Source organism: Varanus komodoensis, unplaced genomic scaffold (genome assembly GCF_004798865.1).
Source record: "Varanus komodoensis strain SLA01 unplaced genomic scaffold, ASM479886v1 scaffold25, whole genome shotgun sequence".
Classification (NCBI taxonomy): Eukaryota; Metazoa; Chordata; class Lepidosauria; order Squamata; family Varanidae; genus Varanus; species Varanus komodoensis.
In genome coordinates this window covers 10,206,159-10,219,733 of record NW_025335661.1, presented here as the reverse complement: position 1 = coordinate 10,219,733, position 13,575 = coordinate 10,206,159, and the positions used below count along the sequence as shown (strand labels likewise).

The window sequence follows — 13,575 nt, the reverse complement described above, 5'->3', positions numbered from 1 at the left end:
TAATGCAGAGCAGATGCTTCACTCAAGCTCCACTTTTCATTCATTGCCATAAGCCCTCCTCCACTCCCTGCATAACCAATATGAACAATTCCTTCACAGCACATACACCCAGCAAGCTTTGCCTCAGATCTCTCAGAGAAAATGGAATATGCCACCAGGATCTCATGCATCTGCATACTCCTCACATCCATTTTTGTTTCCTCCCTAAAAGTTCAATTTGTGGTAGCTATCAATGGCATCTTTTATTTTTTAACACTGCGAGAAGTCCATATATTTCCTTTAGAATCCCAAGCATACATGCAAAAGGTAATCTAGTGCAGGGATGGACAGACCTCAGCCTTGCGGGTCTCCCTCCCACACCTCCTCCCGCCTTGTCAGTCCAGTAGTCCTAGGCACAAAATGATGGCTCTGACACAAGAGTCAGTTCAAGAGTCAGAAGAATCACCTCTACCCTAACAGCCATACAGTGAGGTCTATACAAATATCCATGTGAGTTATCATAGATCAGGGATTCTAACACATCCTGCCAATAAAAACCTGGTCAGTCACCAATTATACTTCTATTCTGTAGATGGGGAACACTGAGACTAAGAGATAAGCAAAGAGAGCAAGGCATGGCTGAGCAGGGATGCACAAAAATTTTGGTTTGTTCACAAAGCATACAAACATGTCCCCCTGGCAATCCCAAATTTCAAACTTTTTTTCAACACATTTGCAAATTTGCAATCACACCTGCTGGATCATAGTCAAGAGGGCAGTGTAAGCAACAGTGTATGTTTGTTTGGATTTCCTGAGCTCTTTTTCCTGTGTCCTGGATGTTCTGTGGCTCCTTAGAAAGTACCATAACAAAATGATTGCTCTTTCAGGAAGGTGTGTTGGGACTTATTTGTGGGAAGTGAGAATGCAAGGAGTGAAAAAACACAGGTATCCTGATAAGGACAGGGATTCAGAACCAGTAACATTCAGAGTAGCATGGGCAATTATGTTTTGCTTTCCAAAGAAACTGCAATCCCCCTACAGAACTGTCTCCCTCCTTTGGGCACAAAAATAATCAGGCAAACATTCTCTGAACTTAAAATGAATGACAAAGTTAATAAAATTAATGTTTCTTCAACTGCCGAACAGAGACTGCCAGACAGAATTGTGGAGCTGTTGAAGGAGTGCTGTGTGTTAACTAGCCAGACAGTCCAAACTGGCTTGAGTATTTGGATTTCATTGTTAGGATGCTGGTTTATTTGGATTACAAGCTCCAATGCAGCCTTATACCTCCAATAACACAACCTAAGGAGGAGCAGAGCATGCCTAATTATGTGTTGCTGAATAGTTTAGAGAGAGCTAAAGAAGCAAGAATGTCTGCTCATGCAAACAGCTTAGCGCTGAGCTCTTGTGAAGTTGTGTTTTGCCTTTTTTCCTATAGGGCATCTTTTGAGCTAGGTACCATGCAAAACTATTAATAGATCCCATTGCTGGAGACATAGATCCAAAATCAATCCAAGGTCTGATTAGCAATGGATATTGTAAGAGAATTCTCCTTTTAATAGCCACAGAATCCCAGCTCTAATCATGGAAAGGAAGACCCAACTAGTTCATTTCAAAGATGCAGTCATTAAACCTCTACTTGCCTCAAAAAGAGAAAATAACCTAACATTTTCCACCTAACCCAACATTTTCTCAGGTGCTAAAGAAGGCAGAACCCAGTGTAGAAAATCATTGGTGATACCCAAAGGAGGCATGCAAACTATACAGAAACAACCCAAGAAACCAAAACTAGCCATGAGTACATGGAGCAAGGAAATCCAGGAGAACCGTGCTTCAGATTTGTTTGATCAACATCAGAAGAACTGTTAAGCTCCTTTATCAAAGTTCCTAATAATGAACCATGCAATATCATCACTAAATTAGCTAAGTTACAATACAGGTCCATACAAATTCAACAACATGGTCAAGAAAATTGGAATCACTTGTTAAGCAACACCAGCACCCATCAATTGTTTCACCTGTATGTATGGCTAAAGGGATGACCAGACCAGGAACTTCTAAATCTCTAGATGCCAAGCTTCAAAGTCTGCCACCCATGGAGTATGAGAGAGCCATTTACTACTTAAACCATGAGAATCCAAAGTTCTGGCTATGCTACCAGGCATTAAGACACTCCAGAAATGGGTAGTCCCCCTCCTAGGACTGGAGAAGCTACAAACACTACATAAACCATGGAAATAAAGAATGGTATGGGGTTTTTAGACAAGTCAGGGCACTTAGAGAGGGAGTACTAAAACCAGAACCCTATAGGACACTGGAATAAAAGTGTTGTCTTGGAAAATGGCAGAGTGGCATTCAGAGCAGCATACAATTATTGAATATATTGAATGTTTTGACTTCATCTTGCTGCAAGAAACTTGGCACTGTGAACTTAATGGTTACAAATGTTACCAGCTGTTTCCTCTAAGAGATATGGTAGGGCCAGTGGTGGACAAGCTTGATTTAGTTCCACAAAGATGGAGATAACCACAATAGCTTTGAGCCCAAGCAATTCTATTGCATCCATGGTTCATGTTACTTTCCTGAAAACCCATCTCATGCTGGTCAATGTCTATATATGACCCTGTTCAAAAAAATTCAGTGGTAACTGCTAATTGAGTAGAATTCTACTGAAATCTCTTGAATGGTCATATCCTGCCACAGTATTTATTGCTCAATGATGTGAGTTTGCATAACCATTATGAACAGATTCTGGATTCAAATGTTTATCCAGAATGTGGTTTCTCTCAGTCTTCCAAGGAAATTCCTGGATATAATTATCCAGGGTTCTACTTAGCCCAATTTGTATGAAGGAGAGATTTGATAATCTTAAATGGCACAGCAGATGGTGATTGACCTGGGGAATACACCCATTTTACTAGTTTTAGAGGTAGTATGCTCAATTATGCAGCAATCTTGCCATCTTTACATATGAATACATCTCTGGGTTTGAGGTTAGTTTTAATATAGAAAATGATCTTTTTCCTTTGACAGTGATACTAGCATGGGTCCATCATAACACATCTTACCCTGAAAAACAACATGTTTCTAACGCAGATCTAGGTGTAACTATGGACAGGACAATTGAGTGGACACCAGCTGTGAATTTAGCCATAACTCACCTTCTACATACGGAGTACCTAATAACCACCCATGCTGAGATCCTCTCCTACTTCTGCTTCTGAGGCTATAAATCTATTTGATACTCTGACTGCATTGATTGATTTAATATCAACTGAGATTTAATAGGAAGAATAATGGCTCAAGGAAAATTCAAGCATCTTATGGTTGGTTCGACAAAGAGTGTAAACAGGCCAAAAAACAGCTGGAAAGACTTTATCATAAATATAGATATTCCAATTCAGGCCTTTTGATTAATTAATAGATTTCCCTTAGGCAAAAGTATACACTTCTGATAAAAAGGGAAAAAACAAGGTGAGAAACAAGCATGGCAAACATAAATAAAGGCCTCTCATGACAAGGATACCTACCTTTTTTTTGGCATATAATAGCTAGCTCACTAGGAAATGACTGCACAGTCCTTCTATACACTATTGGACGTAATGGATGGATGCACTATTATTGCTCACTCTATCAGGGGCATAACGAAGATACCACTAGATAAAGGGGGTTCTACTTAGCAGCATAGACACCAGTAACACTGGCTGAGGTTAAGAATCTTATTCTTCAGCTAAAAAGTATCAAAGCCCCAGGCATTAATTTTCTACCCCCAGAAATTCTGACACCCAATATTGATTGATGGACTCCTCTCCTGGCAGCTTTTGTGACATTCATTAAGTCACATTATTCAACAGGGAAATTTCCAGGAGCTTGGAATACTGTAGTGGTTGTCCCCCTATTTAAAGTAGGCTTTACACTGGATCCAGTAAATTATTGCCCAATTAGTTTGCTATGCATAATTAATTAGTAAATTATATTTGAGGCATCTTTATAACAAGTTAATTGACTGGATAACTGATGAAACTTTCCTGACAGATGAGCAAGCATGATTCAGACTAGGTAGATCCACAGTAGATCACTGCTTTGTTCTCGCTCATTTAATTGATAAATATGCTTGGAGACCAGGTGCTGTGTTCTGTTGCTTTTATTGATCTGAGGACTCATTTTCCCATACTAGACTCTGGGACAAATTAAATATCTTACAGACAAAAGACCTCTTCTTAATTATATGCTTATACAATAACCCCTGGCTGAAGGGGCAATGCTCCACAATTGGACAACTCACTGGACCTGTGCTTGTCACAAAGGGACTCAAGCAAGGTGGTACCCAGGCGCCCACATTTTTTAATCTACATATAAAGGATATTGTTAAGAACCTAACATCTCCAGCATTCCACGCCACTACACAGGCTAGAAATTTTGTTTCTACCTTTTTTTACACAGATGATGCTGTACTCCTATGCCAAAGTAAAGTAGGTTTAAGAAGGTTGCTGAGGGCATTTTCCAAGTGTTGCCATGAAGAACACCTGGTTGTTAATTACAATAAATCTAAAGTCATGGTGTTCTCTAGAAGTCACAGGGTCCACAGATGGTTTGTGGATAACCAGCCAATTGAACAAGTTAAAGTCTTGCAGTAGTTTTTCAATCAATAAGGTCGTGGTCGGCCTATCAGAAATTCATGGTGGAAAAGGCATCTAAAATTCTGACAGGGTTTTTCTGTGCAGAAGGAGGCTACAGAAGGAAGCTACTTTATCCACACTTGAAGTATGTACAGCTAAATCTCTAGCACAGCTACATTATGGGGCCCAGATTTGAGTCGATGCATATACTAGAGATGTGAAAATCATCAATCTATGTTCCTGAGACAAATCTTTTTAGTTCCAAATGCCTTGCTGGATCAGGAAGCCAACTTTCTTTCCATCAACTTACAGGTCTGGTGTAGGGCACTTAATTTCTGGCTTCAGTTTTACTTAACCCCACTGGTTTAATCTCTTGATCTTAGAAGATTCTTATGAGAGTGCTTGGATGAAGTGTGTCATCATTTTTTGTGAGCCGCCCTGAGGCTTTGTTGCGATGGGGGCGGCATAGAAATGTTAACAAAAAAAAAGCTTCACTTTTCAGGCCTATCACCACAGCACTTATTGAAGATAGGATTCATCAAAGCAAAAGTGTTAATCAAACAGCACCTACATGATATTGAGCAACAGAACAATTTGGCAATTGCAAAAAATAAAAATGCCCATGGTATGGTCATTTTTCACTAAGGTCCTTTGATACATTGGCATAGTATCTGCAAAATTTAACAGTTCTAAAACACAGACACACTTTTGCATATGCAATCAATATACTCCCACCAGCTATACTCAAGGTTCAATTTAAAAGATTCCCTTTGGAAAATTGCTTAAGTCCATGTGGAGGTAGCAATATTGAAACAGTAGCTCATGTACTATTATTTTGCAATTTCTATAAAGATGTAAGGGCTGGGGTGATTACTCCCCTACTGTTTGTTACCTATTCCAGGGTGACCCGTTTCTGCATATGTGTCCTTTCTTTTAGCAGATCAAAACAAACAGGTCATGGTAAAAACTACAAGATTCCTAGCTGGTGGTATTAAAACAAGATCTGCTTTTGTTTCAGAGCTCTAACTACTATAGGTTCTGATAGGCTATCCTCAATGAATTATCCAATAATATTAGTACTGGTATCTAATATAAATTCCAAATGTTTTAAGGTAATTTTACCTTAGTACATTTTATATATTCTTATTTCTGCACAATTATATTTTATATGCCACATATTTTATATGTGTTTTTTTTAAAATAGAAAATAACATGCACACTTTGTAATGTGCTCTTTAAAAAACAGAAATACATATCTTCACACTTTAGTCAGTGGCATAATGAACATACTTCTGACATACAGAAATGCAGACATATCCATTCAAAAAGCTTGAAACCAGGTCAAAAATGAAAATGGAAGTCAGCCAAACTGAGCTTCCAAATGTTTTTCAGAGGTCATTGCTGTCCCTGTTGTCCAGGCATGGAGAGGTTTGTTTTTCTTGTGAAGAAACCTGTATGATACCTTCAGTATCTAAGGCTCACCAATTCCTGGTGAATACAGTCAGGAAGGTGCCATTATGCTTATGTTCTGCTTGTAGTTTTCCCATGGAGGTCCGTTGGCCACCATGAGAACAGAATATTGCGTTGGATTGATCCTTGATCTGATCCAACATGGCTTTTCTTATGTTAAACCTTTGGAGATGCATTCCAAAGTACTAAGAGATATACCAGTAGATCCCAATCTACATCCCGGCTGTCCCTGATCTGATCTTGGGGGAACTGTGCCCTCCAGATATTGCTGGACTTTGACTCCTGTCAGCCCCAACCGCCGTGGTCAATGCTGAAGAGGTGGACCAACAATATGTACAGGGTCATATTCCATAGCTGTTAAAAGGCTGCAAGACAGAAACTAAGCACTTTCACAAGAAATCTTGGAAAGATCAAATGCATTTGTCTGCATCTGTGAGCAATATCTAGTGGACATTTGTTCCCACAGGAGGATTTCCCCTTCTCCTGCGCCTCCTCCATCCTACCTCACCCCATCATTCCCAACTTTGTTCTAGAGGATTCACTGATTTTTAGGGTCAATATGGGTGTGCGAAGGAGAGATTGCTGGATGAAAGATGCAGTTTCATTCAACCCTCTGCTTGTATGGCCCATACATAATGCATTAACATGAGTCTCAAAGAATTATGGCTCCCCAAAATAACAAAAAAGCATTGCAATGAATGAGACAATAAGAACAATAAATGCTGGAAACAAATATCAGTAGAAGCAATATTGCTCTTCAGTAAGGGTATGTTTACATTTGTGCCATTTTTATTGGATAGAACAGCATAAAGGAAAAGCAAATGGAGAGACAGGAATACAAATTATTAGTCCTCATTGCTCACACAGGATATTAATCCTACTGCTTCCATTGTCTTATTTCATTATATTTTTTTCTGGTCCTATAATAGGTTGAGGATCTCATGTTAATGTATTATCCTGTTCTCTAATGTCTCTGCATTTGGTAGACTTCCATCTGATGAAATAGACCCTAGACCATGAATGCTTATGCTATGATATTTATTAGTCTTCAGAGTGAACAGAATCTCTTTGTTGTTTTTGCTACAGTAGACTAACTCTGCTATCCTTCTTGAAGTTTTAATGATCTTTTTCTCAGCTAGAGCTGTTGACTTTATCTTCCTTGCTTTCCAAGAGAATCTAGAGTTATTCAGGTTAAAAAACATAAAATATCTAAGACATGCATCCAATGATCAGGTCTTAAGGGGTTAAACTTACACCTCTGTTCATTCTGTATGTATAGGCACAATCTGAACACAGGTTCTCTAGCCTATATATAATATTCTAAGCAGGGCTATTGATATGAACTCGATTAGTTCCCTAATAGGTTTCTTTGCTATGATGAAATCATATGGTTATATCAGAATAGGACTGCCTGGTGTGGAACTCTATTCAAGGAAGCAAGAGAAGCAATGTAGCTATGCAGCTGGGATAAGAAAAAAATATTTCGTAGGTTTAAATATTGTAATATCCTGCCCCTTTCTTTTTTAGTGGTAATAAGGGAGAAAGAGAAGCTGGAGAAAAATGGCAGCACATGAAATATCAGTCAAAATATCAAGAGCAAGGGTCCCTTCTCCAGGGTCCCATTTTGTGACCAGAGCCAGAACAACCACCACAGTACTTGCAAGATCAGTCCCAGACCCTGCTGAACCTCTCGGGTTTCTGATGGGAGATGAGGTATAGAGTGGGGAAGAGATATGTAAGAGCAAACTCTTCTCTGCACTGACTGCTTCAGCAATACAGATCTTCCTACTATCTGTGGTGTTTAGCTCTTTCACCGTGCCTGATCCTTGTTGTATTTGGCTCCTGCCTTGCAGTGTCTCATCAATGGTGCCTTGCCTCAACAATGCCGATCTTCCTGTTAGTTGTGGTCCATGCTTCTTGCCTGACCCTGGCTGCATCCAGTTCCTGCCTTGCTGCATCTTGCCTTGCTGTCTTATTTCAGCAATATGAGTCTTCCTGCTGTACAGGATGTGATCCAGCTCTTGCACCTTACCTGATCTGGTTCCATGTTGCCTAGCTGTCTTACTTCAGCAGCACAGGTTTTCCTGCTTGTTATGGTGCAGTTCTTGCATCTTGCCTGACCCTTGCTACATCTGCTTCACAGTGCCATGCCTTGCTTTATTGTTGTACTGTGTCTTCCCATCTTGCCTCACTCACATTGCTCCCTTGCCTCATTTGCCACACCTTTACTGCTCCTACATCCTATTCAGTTATCCTGCCTGAAGTACCTGCTTCTGACTCTTGTTTTCTTCCTGGTTCTTGACATTTGTGCCTTTGCCTTATCCTGATATGTACTCCTATTTCCTGACTTCAGCCAGTTCTTTGAGTATGACCTTTTCTCTAACTTCATTACTGGACTTAGGACTCTGCATTTCCTCAAGTTCTGTTGCTCCACTGCCTCCAACTTGACTTCTACTGCCCACATCCAGACCCTGACACAAAGATTAGGGTAACTATGGATACCCTAACTATGGATAGTAACCAATGCAGTCACAGCACTAGCACTTATGATGTTGCATTAGGATAAACTATGAAAATCTGATGTCACCAATGCTTAGGCAAAAGAGAAAAGGAATGATTTGCCAGGATTTTTGGCAGTGTGGCTCAGCCACTGAATAACAGAAAAAAATCATCCTTTTCCCCCTTTGCCTAAGTGCTAAGGAAGTTGCACTAGCATTCATTTATACTAGTGTTGTGACAGCATTGGATACTATCCTATGTATCCTATTGTAGAGATGACAATCCTCTGTTTGAAAGTGTCTGTCCAGTCAACAAGGGGAGAACAAGGCCTTGGATCATCCACTGTTCACAGCTAGAGAACAAACTGAACTGATAAACATCAGTTTTCTTAATTATGGTAAAATGCATTTCTACTTACAATCAGCATTTCTGTGTGTGTGTGTTAACATTTACAATTTAGATGCAAACATGTGTCTTCCTTTTGTTTGTTGCTGCATTTCTTCTTTGTGACAGTGGTTAAGTAATCCCCTTACGCCCACTGGGTCTGTTTCTGTTAAAGCTCCATGCATTCAGCATGCATGGTAAACCTATGAATGAACCCTACATGCATACAGACTGTACACAGATTCTGTTCACAGGTTTGAAAGAAGGTATAGAAGTCACGGGTATAGCACTGTCAGACACACCAGCCTCACCACACACACATTCATTCCACAGGGATGAAGGCAGGAACACCGTTCTGCTTAGATTGCGGGGTTTCTGACCAGAAAGTGAAACATATCAATGTAACATAGCATCTGAGAATGTAAACAGTGATTTGCATCATTGTCTCTAGAACACTTGGCAGCTCAGTGCACTACATACAGAAGGTCGTAGGTTCATTCTCTTGTACCCCCAGGCTTTGTTTTTGTTTATTTCTTGGATCAGAGAACAGGTAATGGGACTAAAACTCCATCTCAGACCCTACAGAGCTACCAATCAAGACACTAACAGGCTATTCTGGTATAAAGTGGTTTGCTGTATTAATACAGGGACTTTGTTACTAACAACTGGAATATGGGCAAGTTGGAAAGCTTGCTAAACCCTGAGTTTCACAAAAGGTAGATAATTCAGTTAAACATGTAGAGATAGAGATATATAGAGAGAGGACCTATATGACATAACATAATAAATACCTATGTCTATCAGTAGGGGATCCATATTCTGGTATGGTTTTAAGACTTTTCCTGGATTGGCCCTTCTTCAGTCAGTTGTATTTCTTTGTGTAACGTGTCACAATAGTTCTGAACCACAGGGCTAACAGGCCCAGGTACCACTTGTGTCTGCAGCAGTAAAAACTTTTTGTGACCTAACTTAATCTGTTGAGTAAAGCAGAGCAAAATAACAAAACAGACTGCCTGGGTTTTGAGGCTTAAAGCACTTTTCTAGTACAGTGGGTGCGCAAGGAGCAGAAAGAATGCAAGGCAGCATTTCTTGACATATTCTGCAAGCAATAAAGCCCAGGCATGTGAACTCTGAGTATGGGTGCAAATTATGCACCATGTTGATAAAAATAGGGCTGTCATTCTATTTTTATAAGGGGAAAAAAATAATTTGAATTGTACTCACTCTGTGAATGCCCTGATTATTCTTGGAAATTCATTGGAAAAAAAACATTTTGTTCCCTGTCCCAAATGAGCATTGTCAGTATTGTTGTGCACTATTCAAAGGCCACCTGCTGATTTTCCAGATGCAGCTGCATTTTATGGGTTGGGGAAAGAAACCCGCAGTACCTTCTTACAGCCAGGATGAGAGGCTTATATACAGTTCATAAGATTCCATAAAGTTTTCTCAGCATCTTGCTTGAATTACTGATTTAATTTAGAGAACTTGTTCATTACATAGGATTTACAATTTGCTTCCCATTTTTTTCCAGAAATACTAATGTAGGCATGCTTAAAATAAAATACAGTTATGTCTTTTGTACATCAGGGCCCTGGAGGGTGTGCTTTTATAAATATGCCATACTATTGGCTCCTACTTAGTCTATTACCTCTCTATAGGAAACTTTTGGTTCATGAACCAAGTTCTGTTTTCACCATCATTTTTTTTTAAATTTAGTCTCTATAGGTATATAACATTACTTCAGTTATATTTCTGCCTATCAGAGCAACTCCACATTATAGCATAAACCCCCCTTTTATTAGGCAATGTGGTCTCCAACATTTACATTTAAAAATTGCAAGTGGCAGATGCTGCTCCATCTCATATTTCTTGTTACTGCTTTCATGTTGGGATAAGACAGGTGATCCACCAGCAGAACAGCAGGAAGTAGGAGTAGCACTCCAGGATGCTCCAGGGACCAGCTATAGGCATGGCCCCTCTGCAGGGTGCGGGATTTCCCAAGTACCTGGGTGAACTCCTGATATCAGCACTGTACCTTAAGCATCTATTTTGGAAGTCTGCTCAACTAAAACCAGCAAGGCTACCTTCCAAATCATAATTGAAGGGGGTAGAAATACGGTTTTAGCCATCATGAGACTAATTTGGAAAACATAGCTTACTGGCACCATCACTTTTTTCCTGATACATGTTTTTTGCTTAAACATTATAAATTTCTCCCCTAAATCATTGTAAAGTTTATTGCATATGCGTTCAATAGCATCACATAAATGAAATGTGATTCTCCCTATGCAGGAACACAATAATCTAAAAAGGAAATGGTTTGGCACTGTTTCTTCTTTCTCCCCAAAGAGCTACAAACAACATCAGTTTCAAGGAGGGATGCATGAAATCAGCACTGGCCTTTCAGCATTCAGTAGCTATGCTATTGTTTCTACAATATTGTGCTCTGAACATTCCAATAATAAATCCACAAGGCATTCACTTTTCAGAAAAGCATCTTTTATATAAAGGCCCTCTACCAGACAGCTGAATAAACATCATGCAGATCTCACAGCCTCCATGTTTTTAGAACAGCTCTAATACTTCTTTGTTCAAGTGGCCTTTCATGGCCAATTCCCAAAGTTATTCTACTTTTCATACATGTTTGGTCACCTGTCTTTGGGGAAAAGGTACCTGTAAAGTGTCAAGGTGCATGTTATATTTCAGAAGTGATAGCATCACAAATTTAGGAGCTATATCTTAAGATTCAAGATAGGACTGTGTAAAACTGCTTTCTTGAATTCTTTTTATGAAAAACTAAAAACTTCCAGACTGCTAATTTATTGTTTTGCAAGGACTCAGATTGATTTGAAATGAGTTTTGAGGGGTTTGCACACATTTTTGATTCCCATTAACCTTTGTAAACATGTTTCCACAGCACACTATATTATAAAACAGAATACACATATGCAATATTTGTGTAAGACCCCTTCTTATCCTTTTTCTTTTTTCTTCTTCTGTATTCTACTTTTTATAAAAATAATAATAAAAAAGAAAATATTATGAGCACTGCAGATGCAACATGGTTTAAGTCATTTCCTACCCCAGGTTTTGGAGGATCCTTGATTGAGACTCTTCCCGTTAGTCTTTGTTCCCATCAGCTACTATTGTTTCTACTCATTTCCTTCTCATCATTGCTACCACTTGCTTTCTTGGAAGGCATTGAGCCAGGGAGTAATTAGGCAGTGGCATCTACTTCCCCTCCTTTTCATCATGACCGTTGTCTGGGTGAGATTGAGAGGCAGATGAACCAGAAGATTCCAAGAGTAGAGGAGAGGCAACTCCAAGAGGTCTTGCCAGTGATCCCCTGCTGGCATATAGGTTCTTGGCAGGTCCCCCACCGTGCCTCCTCTTGACACTGGCTCTGCTGGAAACTGCAGATGTTGTGTAGTCAGTGTGGATTCCATTTCACAACAGCTGAATCTTAATACCTTTGGCAAATGACAATTCCCACGATTTTTTCAAGGAAGCCCTGACATCATAATCTTCAATAAAACTAACCTAAGACTGACATGTAGATGCTTGTTTATTTACTTTGAATGTTTCTTATCACACTCTTCAGCCCAGAGGATTCTCAGAGTGGCTTACAAGAAAATTCTGGGACTTATTTTAATAGTAAAACACAATGCATAACCAGAAAGAAGCAAAGTAGGTATCTCTAAATATAAACCACCTAAGGAAAAAAAAAACATTTATTTTTCTTCCTGGTGCAAAAAAAGAAAAAGATCTCAAACATGGTACCATGTGAGTTCCACCATGCAGACCTTGTCTCCAGTCACCTATGCCTTGCTTGCAAGAGCAGTAGGTTTCAAAGAAGGGTCTCTGAGGCTGACCCTAATACAGAGGTAAACTTTCATAAACAAAGATGCATAAGCCACTTAGGATCTAAAGGTTAAAACATTTCAGATTGTGCTCAGAAATGGACCAGGGGCTAACGTGTTTTAAAATGTCAATATACATTCAATTTTCTCAGGCCTAACCAGTAATCTAAGTGCCCCGTGAAATCTATATCTAAACAAGATGCTACTAGAACATGATAGCTGTGGCCAAGCTATTTCTGTCTAGGACAGGCCATAGCTGATGCTCCTTGTTCACCTTCTGTTCATGTCACAGAAGCCAACTGAGACTCCAAAAACAAGTCAGTCTCAAACGGCATTCCCAGGCTTTCAGCCTTATCCTTTAAGAGAAGAGCAATTGATCCAGAATGGTCTGTAACCACCTCCAAGGGCACCCAAAACATTCACCATTTAAAGGGCAACTTTGTTATCTACCCCTACCCCGAAATAAATTAGATGAAATATTGTTCTTCTTCCCACATGTTTAACATAACTTTTTTCTCTTTCACCCCACCTATCTTCCAAAGGTTTACGTGGTGCAATAGCATTTGCACTGGCTATACGGGACACAGAATCTCAGCCCAAACAAATGATGTTTACTACCACCCTACTAATTGTGTTCTTCACAGTCTGGGTGTTTGGAGGAGGCACCACACCAATGCTTGCATGGCTCCAAATCAGGTCAGTCATTGCCATTTGTTCATAACCTAATGTTGAAAAGCAATTGCATTGTTCATCCACTGCCCATG

General features: G+C 39.6%; 1 protein-coding gene across 1 annotated transcript in view; it reads left to right on the top strand.

The window, feature by feature from the left end:
* The window catches only part of SLC9A9 (solute carrier family 9 member A9), a 332,462-nt gene that overhangs the window by 173,560 nt on the left and 145,327 nt on the right, over positions 1-13,575 (top strand). The window contains exon 12 of the mRNA XM_044432976.1: positions 13,354-13,507. Within this exon, the coding sequence (XP_044288911.1) occupies positions 13,354-13,507 (154 nt within the window). The remainder of the gene's footprint in view (positions 1-13,353; positions 13,508-13,575) is intronic.